Here is a 22,909-nt window from a genome sequence, read left to right on the forward strand (position 1 = left end):
CAACTAAGATTGTGTTATGGGTTGATTTTGCTGTGGTATTTTGTCATAATTTCTTCTAGAATCACCGTTTACACTGTTAGCTGCTAATTAGCTGAGGGGATAAACATAAATAAAATGGTGTTCTGGATTGATTTTGCTTTGGGAATTTTATGATGTTTTCCCCCCTTAATTATCGTTTGCACTGGTAATTGCTAATTGAATTAAATGACAAACATAACCAAAATTGAATTGTGGATTGATTTTGCTTTGGGAATTTTATACTGATTTCTTCTGGAACTGCCATTTATACGGGCAGTTGCTAATTAACTCAACAGATGAATACAACTAAGATTGTGTTATGGGTTGATTTTGCTGTGGGATTTTGTCATAATTTCTTCTAGAATCACCGTTTACACTGTTAGCTGCTAATTAGCTGAGGGGATAAACATAAATAAAATGGTATTCTGGATTGATTTTGCTTTGGGAATTTTATAATAATTTCTTCTGGAATTGCCATTTATACGGGCAGTTGCTAATTAACTCAACAGATGAATACAACTAAAATTGTGTTATGGGTTGATTTTGCTGTGGGATTTTGTCGTAATTTCTTCTGGAATCACCGTTTACACTGTTAGCTGCTAATTAGCTGAGGGGATAAACATAAATAAAATGGTATTCTGGATTGATTTTGCTTTGGGAATTTTATAATAATTTCTTCTGGAATTGCCATTTATACGGGCAGTTGCTAATTAACTCAACAGATGAATACAACTAAAATTGTGTTATGGGTTGATTTTGCTGTGGGATTTTGTCATAATTTCTTCTAGAATCACCGTTTACACTGTTAGCTGCTAATTAGCTGAGGAGATAAACATAAATAAAATGGTGTTCTGGATTGATCTTGCTTTGGGAATTTTATGATGTTTTCCCCCCTTAATTATCGTTTACACTGGTAATTGCTAATTGAATTAAATGACAAACATAACCCAAATTGAATTCTGGATTGATTTTGCTTTGGGAATTTTATATTGATTTCTTCTGGAACTGCCATTTATACGGGCAGTTGCTAATTAACTCAACAGATGAATACAACTAAGAATGTGTTATGGGTTGATTTTGCTGTGGGATTTTGTCATAATTTCGTCTGGAATCACCGTTTACACTGTTAGATTTTAATTAGCTCAAGGGATAAACATAAATAAAATGGTATTCTGGATTGATTTTGCTTTGGGAATTTTATAATAATTTCTTCTGGAATTGCCATTTATACGGGCAGTTGCTAATTAACTCAACAGATGAATACAACTAAAATTGTGTTATGGGTTGATTTTGCTGTGGGATTTTGTCATAAGTTCTTCTGGAATCACCGTTTACACCGTTAGCTGCTAATTAGCTGAGGGGATAAACATAAATAAAATGGTATTCTGGATTGATTTTGCTTTGGGAATTTTATGATGTTTTCCCCCCTTAATTATCGTTTACACTGGTAGTTGCTAATTGAATTAAATGACAAACATAACCAAAATTGAGTTGTGGGTTGATTTTGCTTTGGGAATTTTATAATAATTTCTTCTGGAATTGCCATTTATACGGGCAGTTGCTAATTAACTCAACAGATGAATACAACTAAAATTGTGTTATGGGTTGATTTTGCTGTGGGATTTTGTCATAATTTCGTCTGGAATCACCGTTTACACTGTTAGCTTCTAATTAGCTCAGGGGATAAACATAAATAAAATGGTATTCTGGATTGATTTTGCTTTCGGAATTTTAAGATGTTTCTCCCCTTTAATTACCGCTTGCACTGGTAGTTGCTAATTGAACTAAATGACAAACATAACTAAAATTAAATTGTGGATTGATTATGTGGTAAACTAGTTAAACAAGCTGATCGTCTTCACTACTTTGCTTTTTAACTTGATTGTCAACTGACATGGAAATGTCACAGTGACATTATTTCATCAAAAATAGCCCGTGGGGTCGACATACTTTGACGTCTGGAGCACTTTCCCCTATACAGGATACTTCTAACTATATATTATTCGCTGCTTAACCGTAGATCCCCTACGGTTGCCCCCTGTGGGGCAGTAACTTCTTATGCAACTATAGAAAAGAGCTAGTTTTAAAAAATAAAACTGTTAGGACAATGGGGAAGTATGTCCTGGATGTCAAGTTACAGTGTTAGTGTTTAATTTATTAATAGCCCCCGATGTTTTTAAGAGTTTTTACCAAGTTAATAGTGACCTGCATAATTATGGAATTAGGCATAGTGATAAGATAATCGCTTATTTACGTAATGGTGCATAGTCTTCATTTTCAATGAAACACCTAGATCCATCCGTAATGAATGCGCTATCAGTGAGCATTAGAGTGGCGAACACTTGGCCCAGTTTAAAAATAAATTAAAATATTGCTTTTGGGGGATTATGATTGTTGAATTTTATTATGGGTGGTAGAGTGAGTTGGGATGGCTATGGGAGGTAAAGGTGGGTTGAGAGCAGAGTGGAGGAGGTAAGTATTGATGAGTGACAGAGACTGGATTTGTTATTTTTATGTTTTGTAGATTTATCTAATTATTTGATTATTAGGTAAGTAGTTATGTGGGTTTTTGCGTGACTGCAAACCCTCATGGGTTTTTCTTCAGCGCGAAACTGCTGTTTTTTTTATTAATTCATTTGTGAATGCTAAAAATAAAAATTTGAACTTGAACTTGACGTTCCATGGGGGGATATAGATAACTAAAATTGTATTGTAGATTCATTTGGCTTTGGGAATTTTATCAAGAAGTTCACTCAATATTGCTTTATTGTTTTTGAAAGTATCCTATTCATGGCACTCACTGAGGATAATTGAAAAATGGCGCTGAAATCAAGATCCAAAACATGCTGTGTTAAAGATTATATTGTTCAGGTTTTGAAATTTGGGACTGATGTCAAAACCCATAAAAAAATTGAATTGTTTTGGCAACTTTCTGTCACTCCAAAAATAGATATTGCGACTTTTGATTCTAATCAAATCATTTTATTAAAATTATAGTAATCGTAAAATTGCAGCGAGCAACGAATTAGTTGAGCATCAGTTGGAAATAGCCCATGTCCTTAAAAGAATCTCTATGGCTAATTCGGAAAACAAATGATCAAGCTTTCCCATCACCTCTAGTTTTTTTTTTTTTTTTTTTTTAGTCTTTGACTGTTTAAAACTAAAGTTTAATTGTTTCGGAAAATTTTAGGAGGTAACTTTTACTTTTTATGCCAAGTTCTTCAAATTGTTTATAGTACAGCATTTTTTGCGTTTCTTATCCCACATTGGAGATTCCATTAGAATGAAAGCTTAGAGAAATTTGTATGATTAGGATGTAGATCCTAGAAAATCCGGCTTCTTTTTTGAAAATAAATTAAAAAATTGCATTGGAATATTTTTCGATTTTACAGTTTAAGATTCTCAACTTAACTCCGTTAGAATTAAAGATTATTGTAGTAAAGTCAACAAAACTGTACGAACACCTGTTTATGTGAAAGCAATGGGCTTCTAATTCAGGTATTTATTACGCAGAGATCAGCTTCCACATCATCTTGGCAACATTCTGACGATTCTTCAAGCTATTGTCTTCCTTCATCTTCACCCCACAGCTCGTTCTTTCCCGACAGAGATTTCTGGAGACTACCAGCGCCAAACCGATCATCGAATCAGTCTGTGAGTTTCTTACAGCCATAGTAAAACCTTTGAACAACTCTAATATCTTAATGATAGTTCAAGTTTTTCCTTTTTCTTTCATTTAAATTTTTTGTTCTTTTACACATCATGCAATGCAGTCCTTTTTTCCGGAACGCACAATTGCAGATTAACCTTTTGAGGATAGAAAACTATTTGATCATCTTTAAACGTCATCCAAAGTTTATGAATTTGCAAAAAAATGAAAATTTATTGAAACAGGTTATCGATAGTGCTGTGGATAGAGAACAATGAAATGCTCTATAGATTTTTGCATTATAGCAATATTGTATAATTCTTGTTGCTAGTAATTATTAATAATTACCAAGACTAGACGAAAGGAAATAAGATTAGAAATAAGTAGAATTGATATGTAGGCATACTTATGCCGCTAAAACGAGCTGGAGCTATTAAAAATCTCTGCAGTCGGGATCTAAGTCACAATCATTGTTAGAAAGGTGGGTTATTGGGTGATATTTTTAGAGGGTGGGTGTTTTATCATAGGCAGCGGGCTAGCGCTGCCTAAGTAAAGAACAATGTGGGCACAATGTGTTTTTTCTCCACCCGGGCACTTCGTATCGAAGGAGTTGTCGTAGAAACTTCGAAAAGGGCTCATTCGATTGGAAATTGGAGTGGCTAGTACCCTTTTTAATAGTCGAAAGTGATTCGAGGGTGACTAGCCCCCCCACTCCCATCATTCCCCCAAATACATCCAATCAAAATTTTGAGATAGCCATTTTGTTCAATGTAGTTGATTTCCAGATAGAAAATATGTTTTGAGGAGGGCACTCCCCCCCAACCCTCAGGACAAGGGTTTTAAGTTATACCCTGGGGGCATATAAGGTTTTTATTGAAGTCGTTGTCGTAAAAACTTCAAAACCGGCTCATTCGGTTGGAAGTTCAAAGGGCTAGTGCCCTTTTTAATAGTCGGAAGTGATTGGAGGGAAACTAGCCCCCCCCCCCCACGCCCATCATTCTCCCAAACACATCCAATAAAAATTTTGAGATAGCCTTTTTGTTCAGCATAATTGATTTCCAGATAGAAAATATGTTTTTGAGGAGGACACTCCCCCTTAACCCTCAGGGCAAGGGTTTTAAGTTATGCCCTCGGGGCATAAAGGTTTTAGTATAACGCCTTGTCGTTAAAACGTCAAAACAGGCTCATTCATCGAGAAATTCAAAGGGATATTACCCTTTTTAATAGTCAAATGTTGTTAAAGGACACCTAGCGCCCCCCCCCACGCCCATCATTCCCCCGAACACATCCATTAAAAATTTTGAGATATCCATTCTGTTCAACGTAGTTTTAAGTTCTGGAAATTAGGTCTTTGAGGATAACAACCTCCTCACAGCCCTCAGGACAAGGGTTGTAAGTTATGCCTTTGGGAACAATGTGGGCACAATGTGTTTTTTCTCCACCCGGGTACTTCGTGTCGAAGGAGTTGTCGTAGAAACTTCGAAAAGGGCTCATTCGATTGGAAATTGGAGTGGCTACTGCCCTTTTTAATAGTCGAAGGTGATTGGAGGGCAAATAGCCCACCCCCACGCTCATCATTCCCGCAAACACATCCAATCAAAATTGTGAGATAGCCATTTTGTTCAGCGTAGTTGATTTCCAGATTGAAAATATGTTTTTGAGAAAGACACTCCTCCACAACCCTCAGGGCAAGGGTTTTATGTTTTGCCCTGGGGGCTTATTAGGTTTTTTATTGAGGGCTTTTTCGTAAAAACTTCAAAATAGGCTCATTTGGTTGGAAATTCAAAGGGCTAGTACCCTTTTTAATAGTCGAAAGTAATTGGAGGGCAACTAGCCCCTCCCCCCCACGCCCATCATTCCCCCAAACGCATCCAATCATAATTTTGAGATAGTAATTTTGTTCAGCGTAGTTGATTTTCAGATAGAAATATGTTTTTGAGGAGGACACTCCCCCACAACCCTCACGGCAAGGGTTTTAAGTTATGCCCTGGGGGCATATAAGGTTTTTATAGTAGGCATTAACCTAGAAACTTCAAAACAGTGACATTCGATTGGAAATTCAAAGGGATAGTGTCCTTTTTAATAGTTGAAACTGATTGGAGGGCAACTAGCCCCTCCCACGCCGATCATTCCCGCAAAACATCCAATAAAAATTTTTAGATAGCCATTTTGTTCAACGTAGTTTAAAGTTTTGGAAATTAGGTCTTTGAGGATGACAACCCCCTCACAGCCCTCAGGACAAGGGTTGTAAGTTATGCCCTGGGGAACAATGTGGGCACAATGTGTCTTTTCTCCACCCGGGCACTTCGTGTCGAAGGAGTTGTCGTAGAAAATTCGAAAAGGGCTCATTCGATTGGAAATTGGAGTGGCTAGTGCCCTTTTTTATAGTCGAAAGTGATTGGAGGGCAATTAGCCCACCCCCCACGCCCATCAATCCCCCAAGCACATCCAATAAAAATTTTGAGATAGCCATTTTGTTCAGCGTAGTTGATTTCCAGATAGAAAAAATGTTTTTGAGGAGGATACTCCCCCACAGCCCTCAGGGCAAGGGTTTTAAGAAATGCCCTGGGGGCTTAAAGGTTTTTATAGAAGGCGTTGTCGTAGAAACTTCAAAACAGGCTCATTAGATTAGAAATTCAACGAGCTAGTACCCTTTTTAATTGTCGAGAGTGATTGGAGGGCAACTAGCCCGTCCCCCCCCCCACGCCCATCATTCCCCCAAACGCATCCAATCATAATTTTGATATAGCCATTTTGTTCAGCGTAGTTGATTTCTAGATAGAAAATATGTTTTTGAGGAGGACACTCCCCCACAACCCTCAGGGCAGGGGTTTTAAGTTATGCCCTGGGGGAATATAAGGTTTAGAAACTTCAAAACAGGCTCATTCAATTGGAAATTGAAAGGGCTAGGACCCTTTTTAATAGTCACATTTGATTGGAGGACAACTAGCCCCCCCCCTACTCCCATCATTACTCCAAACACATCTAATCAAAATTTTGTGATAGTCATTTTGTTCAGCATAGCTGATTTCAAGATAGAAAATATGTTTTTGAGGATGACACTCCCCCACAACACTCAGGGCAAGGGTTTTAATTTATGCCCTGTGGGCATATAGGATTTTTATAGAAAGCGTTGTCGTAAAAACTTCAAAACCGGCACATTCGATTGGAAATTCAAAGGGCTAGTACCCTTTTAATAGTCGAAAGTGATTCGAGGGCAACCAGCCCCCCCCCCCCCACGCCCATCATTCGCTCGAAAACACCCAATCAAAATTTTGAGATAGCCATTTTCTTCAACATAGTTTTACGTTCTGGAAGTTATGTCTTTGAGAATGACAACCTCCTCGCAGCCCTAAGGAAAAGCGTTGTAAGTTATGCCCTTGGGATTTTTAAAGTTAGTATAGAACGCGTTATAGTAGAAACTTTAAAAACGGCTCATTTGATTAGAAATTGAAAAGGCTTTTGCCCTTTTTGAGAATCAAAAGTAATTGGAAGGCAACTAACACCCCTTCCACGCCCACTATTTCCCCAAACACATCCAATCAAAATTTTGAAATAGCTATTTTGTTCCACGCGGTTAAAGTCCAGGAAATTATACCTTTGAGCAGGACACTCCGCTCACAGTCTTAAGAGCAAGGCCTATAAGTTATGCCCTGGGGACATATACAGTTTTTATTGAAATTTTTTCATGAAAACTTGAAAAAGGGTCATTCTATAGGAAATTCAAAGGGCTAGTGCCCTTTTTAATAGTCGAAAGTGATTTGAGGGCAACTAGCCCCCCTCTTTCGCCCACCTTTTCCCCAAATACATCCAATCAAAATTTTTAGATATCCATTTTGTTCAGTGTTGTGGATTTCCAGTGTTTGGATAGAAATTATGTTTTTGAGGAGGACAATGGCCCACAGCCCTCAGTGCAAGGGTTGTAAGTTATGCCCTGGGGGCATATAAGGCTTTTACTGAACGCATCGTCGTAGAAACTTCAAAAATGACTCATTCGATTGGAAACTGAAATGGCGAGTACCCTTTTTAATAGTCAAAAGGGATTGCAAGACAATAAACACCGCTTCCACGCCAACCATCTCACCAAATATATCCGATCAACACTATTTGACAGCGATTTTGTTCCACGAAGTTTAAAGTTCAAAGAAATTATACCTTTGAGCAGGACACTCTCCCCATAGTCTTCAGGGCAAGGGTTATAAGTTATGCCCTGGGGGTAGATAAGGCTTTTATTGAAATGGGCAACTAACCCCCCTCTCACGCCCATCATTTCCCCAAACACATCCAATCAAAATTTTGAGATATCCATTTTGTTCAACGTAGTCGAAAGTTCTGGAAATTAGGCTTTTTAGGATAAAAACCCCAGCTTTCAGTGCAAGGGTTGTAATTTGTGCCCTGGGGGCATATAAGGTTTATATAGAAAGTTGTTGTAGAAATTTCAAAAGGGATACTGAAAAAAATATAAATGTTTATTACTTTTATAACTTTAATAAATCAAATAATATTAAGATTATGAATACTAAATATCAGTAAATGTATATTAAACTGACAATGCACATTCATTTGTATTTGTTTCAGTACAGTGCAAATTATTTTCTGGCCTTGGGAAGGCATAGTGGGTTTTGAACCCTACTCATGTAAGTTCCTGCGGGTTTTGAATTTTACTCTTTTTTTATTGTAATATCTGTTCGTTTTGGGTTTTATTTATTTATTGGTACTGATTTATGGTAGTTTCACGCTTGGTAGATTATTAGATTTTATTTTTGCTCATTTTTTGTTTAATGGAGTTCTTTACTTTTCTTTGAAAAACTTATTTTGTGGAAAATTTTTTTTAATTAATTTGTTAAGAAAACAACCGAACTACGGGTCTGAATTCAGAAATTGGTGGAGTATTAATCTAGATTCAGGCCCACAGGCAGATTTTAATGGGATACCATTTACGTTTCTTTACTTATTCTATTCATTTGTGTTCCGTGCTCATCATGCATCTTTGTTTACGTTGCCTTAACATGATTCTTTGTTGCCTTAACTTGATTCTTAAAACCATTTAATTTTTCAGTGTCAGTAATTTAATGAGATACAACGCTATTGTCACTAATTATGATTGTACACGCATTAATAGACAGAATTAAATGCGATATTTCAGCATGAACTGTGAATGCTATTCTCTTGTGCGGTTTTTACTTATTATACTCATTTTTTAGCATTTTTCCATTTTTTAGTATTTTTAGATTCATTTTATAAAGTATGTTTACTTCACTTAATCTATCCATTTGTATTCCTTGCCCATCATGCATCTTTGTTTACAATCTTAATACGACTCCTGAATCTATTTAATTCTATTCATCATCAGTAATTTACTAAGATAAAACGGTATTGTCACTAATTATGTCACTAATTGTACACGTGTTAATGGACAAAATTACGAGGGATATTACAGCAATGAGTACTATGCTCTTATGCGGTTTTTCAGTATTTCGCCAATAAGTTCCCCTTTCTGCAAATTATGTTTGATTCGGCCCCCCCCCCCCAAAAAAAAAAAATGTTAATAATTTTGGCTCCTGTCTATGTACTTGGATCCGTACTTGGATCTAATATTAGCAAACCTTAAACAATTAGAAATTTTGGAGAGCTTAAAACGACGATGTGTCTTCTTTTTTTATTTCCCGAGCACTAGCGGGGCGCCGAGACATCGTTGAAAGTTCCTTAAGAGCTAATATTTATATGGTTTATAACTCCCCCTCTTTTATACTCCTTTTCCTAGCCCCCTTAGTAAGTGAAAACTGAAAAGATGCCTTTTTAGGAAAAAACTGCTTAATGCAAAAAATAATTTAAATTGGTGTTGGAATAACAATTGTTATTTATGTTTAAATAGTACGAGCCAATTATGAAAATGGTTTTTCGGAATTTTCGAAAAAGATCTTGAAACGTCGATGTGTCGACGAATTTTCTACGAAAATTCGTAGAAAGCTGCCTAAAAATTCTTGTGAAAACTAATGCTCATAGCTCTATATTTACAAATGTCTTGACAACGCCATCGGAAAGTGGCATATGGTACCGAAAATGGGATTTTCTGAAATATTATTGATGACTAAACGTGGACTGCTAAATGTGAAAGACTAATAAGTGCAACATTGAAATCTCCATGGCTCAAAATTCTCAACAAGAGGCTTAAAACCCTCCTTGAAAATCGTCAAAATTAAAAAACGAGTTTGAAAAAAAAATGCCTCGTGAAAAATGTTTTAACTCAAATTCAAAGCTTATTCGGGAATAACGATAAATATTATTAATTTTTTATCCTAGCTGTAAAACTGAATTTTGAAAGTACATTTTCAGAAATTTTGGAAAAGAGCTTGAAACCCTGATGTGTCTATTTGTTCTCCTTTTTTCTCCGGCAATAGCGGGGCTCTGGGACATCGTTGAAGCGTCGAAATGTGTAACCAAGCGAAGCTTTTGAAATTAAGGTTTTACTTACCCATCCCGTCAAGGCCTGCATAGATTGGCCAGGGGTTTGACGTCAAGCACTGGTCCGTTATTTTCGGGCAGGAGGGCGCACTGCCCCCTCTCCTGAATTTAGATAATTTTTCGTTTTAACTCTATATTTGTCACTATAATACGATTTTAATGATCAATTCTCCTAAAATGTTGAAGTCCAAGAAGCAAAATAAAGAAAGTATTCTTTCTTATAAGAAATTCAAAATTTTTTGCATCGTCGTGGCAGAAAAATTGCAATAACAATATTATGCCATAAATCTTATGAATTATGCATCTAAAAATAATTAATGTCCTTCAGATTTGAAAATCTCTTTATATTTAATATAAGACAATATTTCATAGATAATTGAATTTTTTTATCTGCAAATCCCCTAAGATAGCGATGATAATATACCCCTTTAACTCTTTATATATCAAAATTGCACGTTTTTGTGGGAAAGTTTCAGAGATGTGGTGAGTGAAACCTTTATTTAATAGCCTGTTTTAACAAAAACTCATTTTGATCTCTGTAATTTAATATCATCTAATTTATTCAAAGTTCTGTTTTAAGGTTTATTGTGAATATATAAAAACTAAAATTAATTTAAAAATATGTTTTTCTAGTCAAAGTAAAGAGCAAAGTCAAAACTTAAAACGAACAAAAATGATTGCTTCGCAATTCATGCAGCATATATCTGCAAAACTAGCTTAAATATACTAACTAGTGATACTTCCCTATATTTGCAGAATTCTGAAAAGTTAGCACTTCTGAACTTCTGAAAAACGAGAAAATTGAGATTGCTTGATGTTTTTTAGAAAACTACAATTATGCTCTAAAAGTTAACGACGTCATGGCCTGTGAAAGACTATTGAGTCTTTTAAATTAGTCCTTTATTTTCTGCAGGCTACTTAAGGCCTTTTCTGTCCCTCATTCTGTTTTGTTGTGGCGGTTTTGGGTTTTCAGTAAAGCGGTAGTTTTTAAGAATTCAACAGATATAGGGAAATACCATTTGCCAGTTTAATCTGATTGATTGATTTAAGCTTGTTAGGCTATTGATGTAAGCTATTTAACCTAGTTTTGCAGGTATGCGTTGCACAAACTGCAAAGCAATAATTTCCTTTTTTTGCTTTTTAGTTTCAACTTCTCTTTTTATTTCCATCAGAAAAAAACTTTGTTGAAGAAAAACATATATTTATCTAAAATCGTAAGCATTTCATTCTTAAAAGTTATTGCAGTGTAGCGTATTATATGGCGTTTAAAAAATTTCCCCAAAAAAAAAAGGATTAGCACTTCTATGAAAAAAAGTTTAATTTATTTCCAAAAGAGTATTTGGCTTTAACGTTTCAATTTTTATTTCTAGTTGTTTTCATCTTCGAAGGCCGATTTGACAAGCTTCGGGTTATTAATAGCCGTGTAAAGTTTACCATTTTTTTTTCCTTTGTTGAGATAGGTCAAAAACGTATCTCGGGGTAACTTAACTTGTATTTCTAATGGTAAATAATTTTTTCTTGATGTATTAACGGTTGTTTAAAAAACAACGGGTTAGCTTCGTTCTAACATCATAGCAGCGGTCAGTGACAGTGACGAGTGTGTCAATGACAGCTGTCAAGTATGGTTCTGAAATGTGGGCTCTTCGAAAGGACGAGGAAGATTTGTTAAATGTTTTCCAAGAGAATTGCCTAAGAACTTTAAACAAAAAAACAAAAAAATGGCATGCTGACCAATGATGGCCTTGCAAAGGTACCGATCTCCTGATTCACTTTCTTTGGCCAGGAGTACAATGCATGGCTAGGGGCAAATTATCTTACGCCTCCTGTGTTTTATCCCTAGATTTCTCCAGGTACCCATTTAGAGCTGGTTCAGCTCTGGCTGAGCTTACAGAGTCACGCCCTTGGCCCTCATTCCGAACCATATGACCAGCAATACCAGGACTCGAACCCCTGTTTTCGGGATTTCAAATCCAGTGTGCTAACCAGTCGACTAAGAACGGTTTTAGGTATCCGTTTGTTGACTGCATGTCAAACAACAAGGTGCACGAAAAAAAATGGTGCGATTTCGCTTCGAGGGGTATCACGAAAGAAAGGTTGAGATGGCTGTGACAGGTTTTATGGATGAATGATGAGAGGTTGCCAAAGATTGTGTTTTTGGCCATCCATCAGGCCATTTGGTTAAATGATAAATAGGTCTTTCCTGAATGAGGCAAGAAAAGGTTATAAGGAAGAATTTAAAGCAAATTAAAATATCATGGGAGGGTTTGAAGAGTGAAGCATTGAAAAGATTGGGGCGGAGAAGGAACCTGCGCAGCTGTGTTGGCCTCAGGTGACTTGGTGCTCCAGTGAATCCTTTGTAATATTACTAGAAGATTATAATGGCCTCATAAAATCAAACACCCTTTGGATGAGTCACGTTTGTCTTATCTATTGGACCCAGGGTATGGCCCTGCTTTTGTGGAAAGTAAATTCAGTGCTTCCTTCAAAAGTAACTGGTTGGTTTTGTTCAAACAATATGGCCTCAAAAATTCAAATACATTTTGGGTGATTCAGTTTTATCTCTTCTAAGCAATAAAGGGAATGGCCCTATTTTTGCGGAAAGTAAATGAATAATTCTTCTCAAGGGTCGCTTATTCAACCAGCCGATCCAAATGTGGCAAAAGCAGTTAAATGAACCAATAATCTCGCAGCATATAGGGTAATTAAATGAACATTTGTAGCAAATGTTTTAATTTTAGCTGAACATACTCTATTATATATGTGGATTTGAGGCTACTCTCGTAGAATACGTGACATTTTGCAATATAAAGTAAAGGGAACATGGTTGCAGTATACGTGTTCCATGTGTGACTCTCCCGATGAAGGGCTGTGTCATGTTTTATTCATATGCATTAAGCTTTCATCAATCCAGAAATCTTTTTTTAGGGAGACGGAAGATGAGCACTTTCTGTTTATCTCAACAGCAACTTCTCCTAATTTACATACGGCATTTGATAATTCCTCAAAAAGCCTTCATTTATTCTTTAGTTAGTTCTGGGTATAGTTTAATTATTCGACTTTCTTTAGTAAGCTTGAATTTTGTTTAGTTGTAATGTTTTGCTACCAATTTTAATGTTATTCATATTCTTTGTTTTGTATATGTCTTTAAAGCTCTGAAATACAAAACTCTTATTACTACCAACCGATATACCCTTTTTTATTTAAATATCACTCACAATATATTTATATATATATATATATATATTATAGCCTTCTCTGTTTAAATATGCCCTTATATTTAGTTATGCTGATTCGTTGATTAATATTTTTTTATTGATTTTAGTTCTCTTTTTTTTTTTTTTACTAACGGGCCTTTGCTTTTTTCCTTTCTTTATGATTTTACCCACTTCTGTAATATTTTAGGTTAAAGATTTTTCGTCAGAAGAAGCAGTCAAAAACGAAAGTTTGGTCGCAATGAAAGAATTTTGTGCTGGGATCTATACAGAGAAGGACGGTGTCATATACCATGAAAATAAACCCGTCAAAGAGATACCAGTAAGTTTCTTCTTTTTTAGGAATGGAAAAAATTTGGTTCTGAGGGAGGTGTGGGGAACCAACGTGAATTAGGCGAATGGTGCTAACAATGCTGAAGTAGAACGCCGCTCTGTTTTTCTCATTCATTGTAGTATGAAACGTGGTGTATTCTTATTAGAATAGTCGTCTATTCTAATCGTTCTGTATTTACTAATAAAAAGATCCAGGGGGACCTTTTATTGGCAAGTTGACGAATAACTTTTTTTGTGATATTTGCAACTAAAATTGAATGTGTGTCCAAATTCTTTGACATTATTAAACACAACTACCCTTTAAAATATCTGGGTATAGGGGTATATACGAAGGTATGTATTTATTTTAACATTAAGGCTATACGAGTCAGGATCGTGTGCAGTTGGTGGTCTCTGGACTTGGGCAACCCCCCCCCCTTCCGGAAATTCAAAATTTTATAACATTTCTGGCACTTCTTATCGAAATAATGAAAAAAAACATTTTTCATTATCCCACCCGATTTTTTATTATCCCTCCCCCCCCCCCCCGCATGCAAAAAAAAACCGCGCACGGACCTGACACTTGTTACATTTTAAAAATAATAAACAAAGAAGAAGAAAAAAAACACCGACAAAACTAAATTTAGAATCACTATTATAAAAAGAAATTATGAAAAGAAAGTAAGAGACTGCATCTATTGAAAGTGTTCTCATTGCCACATACAGATGTGCATAAACTTATCAACACTACGGATGCTAATGTGGCATTTGCAAATGTGAAACTGGAGAAAATTTTAACATATTAACCATTAATAAAACTTTGGCAATCAACACGAACAGAAATTAATTTTAAAAAGCTTCCCTGATCTAAAAGAAAAGTAGAGCCATATTAAAACCTAAGACGAGAAAAAAAAAATAATAATAATTAAAACCTTATGATAATTCCAACTTAAGACGACCAGAAATTACTCTCGACGAACAATGAAACCCAAACCAGCAGAAATTCAAATAAATAATCTCATAAACACAAAAGTAACGTAAACTACTCAATAACGTAAACAAAAGTAAAAAAAAAAAATACTCAAGTCAAACTTTAAACGAACAGTAGTTGGGCTTCTCCCCCCCCCCCCCCTCATAAAATAACCCTTCTAAAGTCCATTGCTTTATTTTCGCTGAACTAAAAACAAGATATATTTGAAACATAAATTTATAGTTACAAAATAGAAAAAAAAATACTGCTCAATAAAATTTTTAGTCTTGAATTGCTGGGGTTTTCAGGAATTGATATCCTTGTATATAAAACATTCAGTTCATTTTGTTAGTTCTTTCCAGTCATCTTGATTATTGTAATCAAGATTTTCCCCTTGGTTTTGACTGTTAATTTTAAAGACTTCGGTTGCCTGGCTGCTGAAACTTGTACTTTCTATGTCGTGACCTTCTCACGGTTTCGTTTTTGTCTGCTTTTATTGTATATCTATTTTTGTGTTTATATTTTGGGATTTGGAGGTTGGTCATTTGGAGAAAAACCAACCATTTTAGGGACGACCCACAACGCCAGGAAATCGTCCAGAGCCCTCACATATGTTATCTAATTAGAAACTTCGGGCATACAGTGAACCCTAAAAGGTAGTATTCATCTTATTGCTCCTTCGTTCTTGCAAACAAGAGGCATGGTTGTTTGGGACATAGTTTCCCTTCCAATGGATTCGGAGGCTTATATAAGGGAATTGAACCTTCAATTTATGATCAAATAACCTCCTCCACCTTTTATTTTGTAAGATTTTACATTCTATAAAAAGTAGCGGGGGGAAAATACTGCTCTTTACTTACTCAACGCTACTGCGTTAGCTTTAGTATAGCTTCGTAGCGATGAGGGTGAAGCTTCTCTTACAAGGGCTCTAAGTATTGATTATTTTGAGGCTTTATGAGGAGGTGGAAGAAACGGAACTGACTAGGTTTTTAATGTCAAAAAGGATGTAAAAAAAATTTATGGCTGCTCCGTGTATCTAAAACTTATTTCTTGAGTTGTCTAATTGAACGACCGACGTTAAACAAAGCATGCAGATTTGTTCGATGAGACATAGTCGTATATACTCCTTGCATGACCTAATTGTCAGCACATAGTTGGGCCATGGCACCGCTAGTCTAGTTTTCCCGATATTTATATATAAATTAAGCTTTTAAGGATTCAGCTACTCATATTTTAGCTATTTGACTTGGCGGGAGCTGTCTGGGGCGGAATAATGATCGTTTATCGTATCGTACGCCTTTATCACTATTTGAAACTTTAGGTGGTTGATGGAGAAAATCACATTCCACCTAATCAAAATTTGACGGAAAAGATGATAATTGAGAAGCTGAATGAAATCTTGGCAAAAAAAGACCATGTTATTGATGACCTGATTAGTCTAAACGAGGCGTTGAAGAAAAAGAACCTTGAAACGCTGGAGAAAGAGCGACGTAAATTAGAAGAAAAGGTAGGATCGTTAATCATTCAAACTGTTAATTTCCTCCAATACGTTTTATTTCATTAGAAACGACCTTCTTTCACGAAATTTGACGAAATTTTAGAGGAGTTTAAAAGTTTTTTTCTCGAATCTAAGGGGCCATGCCCCACCTTCCCCCCTCGTATTGATGCCACCACTGTCCAAATAAAGCTTCTCTACCTTGTTTATCTTTTCCTATTTTTTTAAGCATAGAAATTAATTTTTTTATCACTTGCACTGGCTATCGTAAATAAATAAAAAAGAAGTGCACTACTGCAGCTTTCTTGACAACGAAGTTTAAAGATTTTTTGTCAACGTAAAATATCAAATGAATATGAAAAATTTAAGTAAAATATTCATAGGTTTGAAAACTATGGGAGCAAATCATCTTATCCTTAACTGCAAAGTTATTTCTCTTCAATACAATTATTGGAATCAGATATGATCTTAAGTTATACAGCAGACCATCTAGATGGGATAGAAATTTCAAAAAAAAAACTTCCTACAAAAAATATCTATTATCGTTATTGGTATTACTCTTATGGAAGGAAATAAAATCAAATTAAGTTGATATAATTTTTCTCCTTTTTTTGACTTGACACAAGGCTGGATTGTTTTCTAAAAAATCCAAAAGATTTCTTCCCCCAAAAAGCAGCTCTTGTTGCCAAAAGGTTCCATCCAAAGTAGAATTTTAGCTACACCACATAGAGTGTTTGAGCAGGTCCATTTCTAACTTACTAGATTGCAAGGGAAATGACGGCATACATCTTATTTTGGACAAGGAGAAAAGAGGAGATTTGATGATTTTACGCCTCCGATCGATAAAGCAAGCGCCTCCGATCGATAAAGCAAGCGCCTCCCATCGATAAAGCAAGTTTTAAAGTAAATATTATGCATATAACTCAAAACATTTTATGTAGGGAGCATATTTTGACTTTGGACACCCAATCTCTAGCTAACTGTTTGTCTAACAGTGTAGTTTATATCATATTCTGAACTAAAATCTTGAATAGCAACATTTTTACTTATTTTCAAAGGCTCTCCCAGTTTAATTGTAATTTCAGAAATAATACAGCAATATTGTTTCCATCCTTACTGAGGAATGGAAAATAGCTAGGTTATTACACTATCGTAAAGCGTATTATGTTTTCATTTGACCTACAGGTTTCAAGAAATTCACCAACGGGAGCCATACTCAGTTAATATTAGTTACGTGCATTTAATGATCTTATCACTATTCCTGCGGTCAATAAGCCTATTATGTTTAACTTTTGTAATTTTTAACTAAGTAAGTAATTTTTGGCGTTCAATGGGTAATTGCAAGTATTGAATTGCTTTCAAAAGCACTTACTGAAACCCGTTCCAATTAATTATTAATTAATTAATTACTTACCTAGTGTGCTTTGGAGCTCAATAAGCTACAGTTCGTGCTTATTCAGATAGAAAATTCCTAGAAATCTGTTAGTATAAGCTAACAGCACTTTTGGTTGGTTTCAATGGCTCTATGGGTTTGCCACTTTTTTTTCTTTTTTTTCAAGTAATTCATTCTGCTGTTCAAACCGTGTTTATTAGAACCTGATAATTATACTAATATAATTATTTTTCCAAATAATTGCGATCAATTGCAATAAGTTTTATTGAACACAGTCAACATGTAAATAAATGGCAAAATACGAATAATATCAAATAGTAAATAAACGTTCATCTTATCAACAAAATCGATTTACATTGAAACTAGCTTACAATACCCAACAATTCCTAGAGGCTCCATATTCACACTGAAAAATCTCTCAGCTGCATAATAGTATCAAAATATCCGCTCCCAATCTTATTTCTCAGTTTTCAACCATTCTGTATCTCCCAATTATACATTATCATGCTTTTTTATTACCATCCTTAACTTTATCCATTCTTCTTCTTTATTCCATGCTTTATTTTTTATACATTCATCCTTCTTCTTTACCACCCTACTCTTTATCCATCCGTCTTCTTTAGTCTATGCTTTATACATCCACCCTTCTTTATTATTATACTATGCTTTGGCCTTCCTTCTTTCTAATTCCGTGCTTAATAGAATCATCCTTCTTTATTATCATCCTATGCGTTACCATCTTCATGCTTTACCATCATTCTTGGTCATTTATGATTTATTCTCAGCCATCCTTCTAAAAATAAGTAAAAATAAAAGTTAATATGATTGCACTAGACCCTCAAGGTCCAAACCGGCGGTGCTGATCTTCGTTTCGTGACCCTTGAGCTAGGAAGTGCAATGGAAGGCTGGGGGCCATCCTGTGCTTTTGCACACCCTTTCTACTTACCTTCCCCAGATTTCTCCAGGTACCTATTTAGAGCTGGGTTGACTGTGGCTGAGCTTACAGAGTCACGCCACTGATCCCCGTCCCAAACTAAATAACCGGCTACACGAGGAATTGAACCCGAGTCCTTCGGACGAATTTTTCCCAACCCAGCGCTCTAACCACTTAACCAGGATCGTTTTAACCATCATTATATACCCAGGATTTCCACTCTCTTAAATCACTCAATGTTCCGCACTCACATTTTAAAGGAAACACGCTTTAATTCATTCGCCCCCACACTGGGAATGAATACCGGCCTTCTTTTTCTCATTATTCCCCTAATATACCCTGCTTTAATTTTAGCATTAGTCCAATAACAATTAGGAATGACCTTGAAGTCTTTCGGTTGGCTTCATCTTGGCTCACTTATTTACTCCAATGCCAGCTAGGTTTCTGAAACTGTGCTTTATCTTATTCCTCAAACGCAAATTATGTTTAGCACCTTTTAGTAACCATACCAATGAATAATCTATATAAAATTAAAACAAAAAGTTTTCAAAATGGACCAAAAAGTAGGAAATAATTTCTTTCTCGAGAATCTATGAATCTAAGTGAAAACGAGGTGCACAAAATGTATTGGACTTTCCATAATATAGATATCAAATTGATCTAAGTTATAAATGATTAAAATGAATAATTTTTTAAAAATCGTTGAGCCGAGCAAAACCAATTAAAAAGATCAAAAAACCCAATCCGTTTTACGCCCCTCGTTTACGCTTGTATTCAGATTTTCTTGAAAAAAAAATCTACGTAAAATCAATTTGAAAACATTTTTTTTTTGTATGTTTATTCCTTTTGACTTTTTAGTATTCTGATTTCATCGTGAAAATTTGTCTTATCTTCCTAAAATCCGATTTTAAGCTAAAACAGCCAGAAGCAGCCGTCCTTACCGTTACGCTATCACGTCTTGTATAATCTTGTTTGTTTTATACTTTTTGCTGTGCCCAATCACCCGTTTATGTTGAAGGACGCTGGGAGGGAGGGTATACAAGAAAAGAGGGGAGGTTCTGGTGTTTTACTGTCGTATTGTTTTACTGTTTTACTGTCGTGGAAGTGAATATATTGATACAATTTGGAAGTAATTTAAAATTCGCAAGTGTTCAGGAAATGGTTCCCAAATTTAACAGGCAATTGTGAGAAACAGACAAAAAAAAGCAGCTGAGTTGGGAAAAACGAGTTAAGAAAATAATATAAAAATCTACAGTCTGAATTTCAAGCGTTATTCTTGAAACAAAGTTTATGTTGAAGGACGCTGGGAGGGAGGGTATACAAGAAAAGAGGGGTGGTTCTGGTGTTTTACTGTCGTACTGTTTTACTGTCGTGGAAGTGAATATATTGATACAATTTGGAAGTAATTGAAAATTCGCAAATAGTTCTCCGAAATGTTGAATTAGGAGATATGTCGTAACATTTCCTGCTTTTTCGTTTTTTTTTTTAATTCAGTTGAAGTCAAAAGTATTAGAAGCCTCCAACTAAGGATTAACAAGGATTATTTGAGTATTAAGGTTCTTACTAATAACGTCTACTAAAACCACAAACTTTTTTCTAAATTTCTCTTCTAAACATTCCAGTTAACAAATGTGTACAGCGTGTGGATGGTAATACCAATGTAATGATGAAATCTTCTTGTATGATTAACATGGTTTGGTATCTTCTTAGAAGATACCAAAGACCCAAAAACAAGACCCAAGACCCAAACATTCACAAAATCACTCTCTAAGCTGGCCTTTTGGCTTTCTCTCCATGAACTTTTCAAAAAATTCTCTCCCCCGCAAAAACACCTCCCAAGACTTATCGCATAATTTGTTTAACCTCATCTTGAGTGTGCTTATCCAGCCTGGGAACACGCGCTTACCAAAGCACAAACAGAGCTTCAAGAATAATATACAGTCAGGATAAGCTCCATAACCATTTTCTCCTGCACAATTTTAAACAAACCATTCTGGGTAAGAGGGGGAATGCTTTCAGCTGAAGCTTTGGGCTTAGTTCTCTTTTTGCCTTTGAGCCTCTGCTACCCCACCGCCATATTCATCCCGATCTCGAAATCATCGTAAATGCGCAAAGAAAAGCACTGCTCTTTGGACTTATATCTACCCATGACATGCACAGGAATTTATACCCTTTTTTTGCCAGTTGTATAATACATGCAAGAAAAATACAAGGGAAACAACCTATTGTCTCTTCTTCTTTTTTTTTCTTAATTCCACTAAATATACCAGGTAATCAACTTTTGTAGATAAATTATTGTGCCTTAGTACTAAACTGACGAGTTTACAGTATGACAGCATTTTATGAAGCTTGTTAGTTGTCGTTTTGAAATAGACCATTCACTCATTCAATCAGCCACTTGATGGCTCTAGAAACTCTTGCGCTTTAGTTGGTCATACAAGACGTCAATTCGTGCCCTTAGTAGAAAGCTGCATGACCAATCGTACAGTTTCGTCAAATTTGTTAAACTTAAAAAAAGAACTTACATTCAATTTAATTGACGTATACTTGGATAACTAAAGCACTCATTAAGCATCCTACGCGTCTGGGGATTTTGGTATTGGTATTTGATGCACTCCTGGACGGGCTGCCCACTGTGCGTGACTCTTCGATTTATCAGAACCTTTCAGGGTGAAAGGTGTTCCACGTTAGTGTTTAGTCGTCTGGCTGTCGTTCTTCCATGATCAGAAGTCAAACAATTAAAATAGCCATCTGGCTTTTGTCACTATGGTTAAAAAGGGGTCTTGAAGACTTCTAAGGCAAAATCCATTAAAGCAACAGCAGAGCTATATTTAACTGTGTTCAGCTATATTCAGCACAGCTATAATCGCTTTTGAGCCTCCATATTTACATTGTAAATACAACTGGCTGAGATTACAATCTAAAACCATGTGCTTGGTTTGCAATATATACACGTACACATACATATACATACGATCAATATACAAGCTCTCCTCATATATATATATATCTCTTCTCATATTAATAGCTCTAGCCTCTCCTCATATCGAGTTAATATTTCGCCTGGGGATTTTGGATCGCTTAGGTGGAATTTTTCAGTGTTGCCAACCTATTAAAAAAATTTTTTGTTTTTTTTACTGTCGTATTTGGGTCATTTTGACAAGTTTGTCGTTTTTCCTCTGGTCTGCCATTCTCTTGCTTAGTGATGAAAAATTTTGAAAGGAAAAAGTTAAATTCAGCGGAAAGAAAAAAAAACTCATAAAACTGAATGTAAACAATCACGATTGAAGGTTTTTATTGATGAGTAGCTTTGGGCTTATGGTGACTTTCAAAGTCATTCATGGATCATCATAAATAACATAATTACAGAGCTATTATCTCCTCTATTTTCAGTATGTATTTTTAACAAGAGTAGAGAGAATAGTACAAAAATTTATTTAAAGAATCTTCGCTATAAAATTCTATTATAAAATGTCTGTCTAAGGACAATATTTAGTGAAGAAATTTTAGGTATTTTTTGTGAAGATGCAATGGGCTCCCATGTATTATTTATTTAACTCTTGTCTGAGCCATTTCATATGGAAAAAAGTAAAAACGTTAAATATGGTTTTTCCTTTTAATAATAACTCAATTCGTAACTGAACAAATATTCATTAAGGTAGGAAAATTGCCTTGAATTTGCTAAATCATCGGAATTATGTATCACAGCTTTTTATCATTAAAAGCACATTTATTCGATAAATCTGATGTACACGTATGAGATAGCTCAGAGAAACCAGTTTTATGTCAAATGTCAAGCAGGCATTTGAGTTAAAGCTAATTACTCTTCTAGTTAAGAGCTATAATCTTGTAAACAGTACTTAGTCAAGGGTGACATAATGGGGGCAACACATTTTGCATATTTTCCAACATAATTCTATGAGGATGCACTATTTTAGTTTTGGTCTAGATTTCACGAAAAGACATAGGTAGGAAAATAAATTAATTACTTGTTCCGATAAATTTATGGGAATATCAGTTAACTAAATCACCTTTTGGCTGGAATATTAATTATAAATATATGTCGTGTTTATAGGATCAGTTTAATAATAAATTAAGGAATTTATTAAATTAAAATACTCTGAATGTACAAGGTTTCCAAACAGTCACTGAATGATAAAATTTGGTAAATGATGATCACAAACTGAAAGTTAGCCAGTACTTTGGATGCATCGCGAACCATGTTTCTTTTTTGGATTATTAATAATTGGGTGGCACATCATATTTTCTTATTTGTCCCACCCCTTTTAGGTGAAAATGAAATCACAGTTTTTGCATTCCACTCTGGCAACTCAAAATCGGACTTATTCAACACTTGGAATAAATGTTTTAATTTAAGCATTTAGTTCATATCAGAATTGTAAAATGGTATTTAATGTCAATGAGGCAAAAAGATCTCGTTGATATAATTCATTTGAATGA

General features: G+C 35.3%; 1 protein-coding gene across 1 annotated transcript in view; it reads left to right on the top strand.

The window, feature by feature from the left end:
• LOC148952055 (uncharacterized) overlaps positions 1–22,909 on the top strand; it is a 318,887-nt gene that overhangs the window by 237,358 nt on the left and 58,620 nt on the right. The window contains exons 24-26 of the mRNA XM_089089125.1: positions 3,532–3,672; positions 13,535–13,666; positions 15,948–16,133. Of these exons, the coding sequence (XP_088945251.1) occupies positions 3,532–3,672; positions 13,535–13,666; positions 15,948–16,133 (459 nt within the window). The remainder of the gene's footprint in view (positions 1–3,531; positions 3,673–13,534; positions 13,667–15,947; positions 16,134–22,909) is intronic.

The sequence above is a fragment of the Artemia sp. Qi Xiang Cuo genome, chromosome 5 (genome assembly GCF_049724085.1).
Source record: "Artemia sp. Qi Xiang Cuo chromosome 5, ASM4972408v1, whole genome shotgun sequence".
In the NCBI taxonomy this organism is placed as follows: domain Eukaryota; kingdom Metazoa; phylum Arthropoda; class Branchiopoda; order Anostraca; family Artemiidae; genus Artemia; species Artemia sp. Qi Xiang Cuo.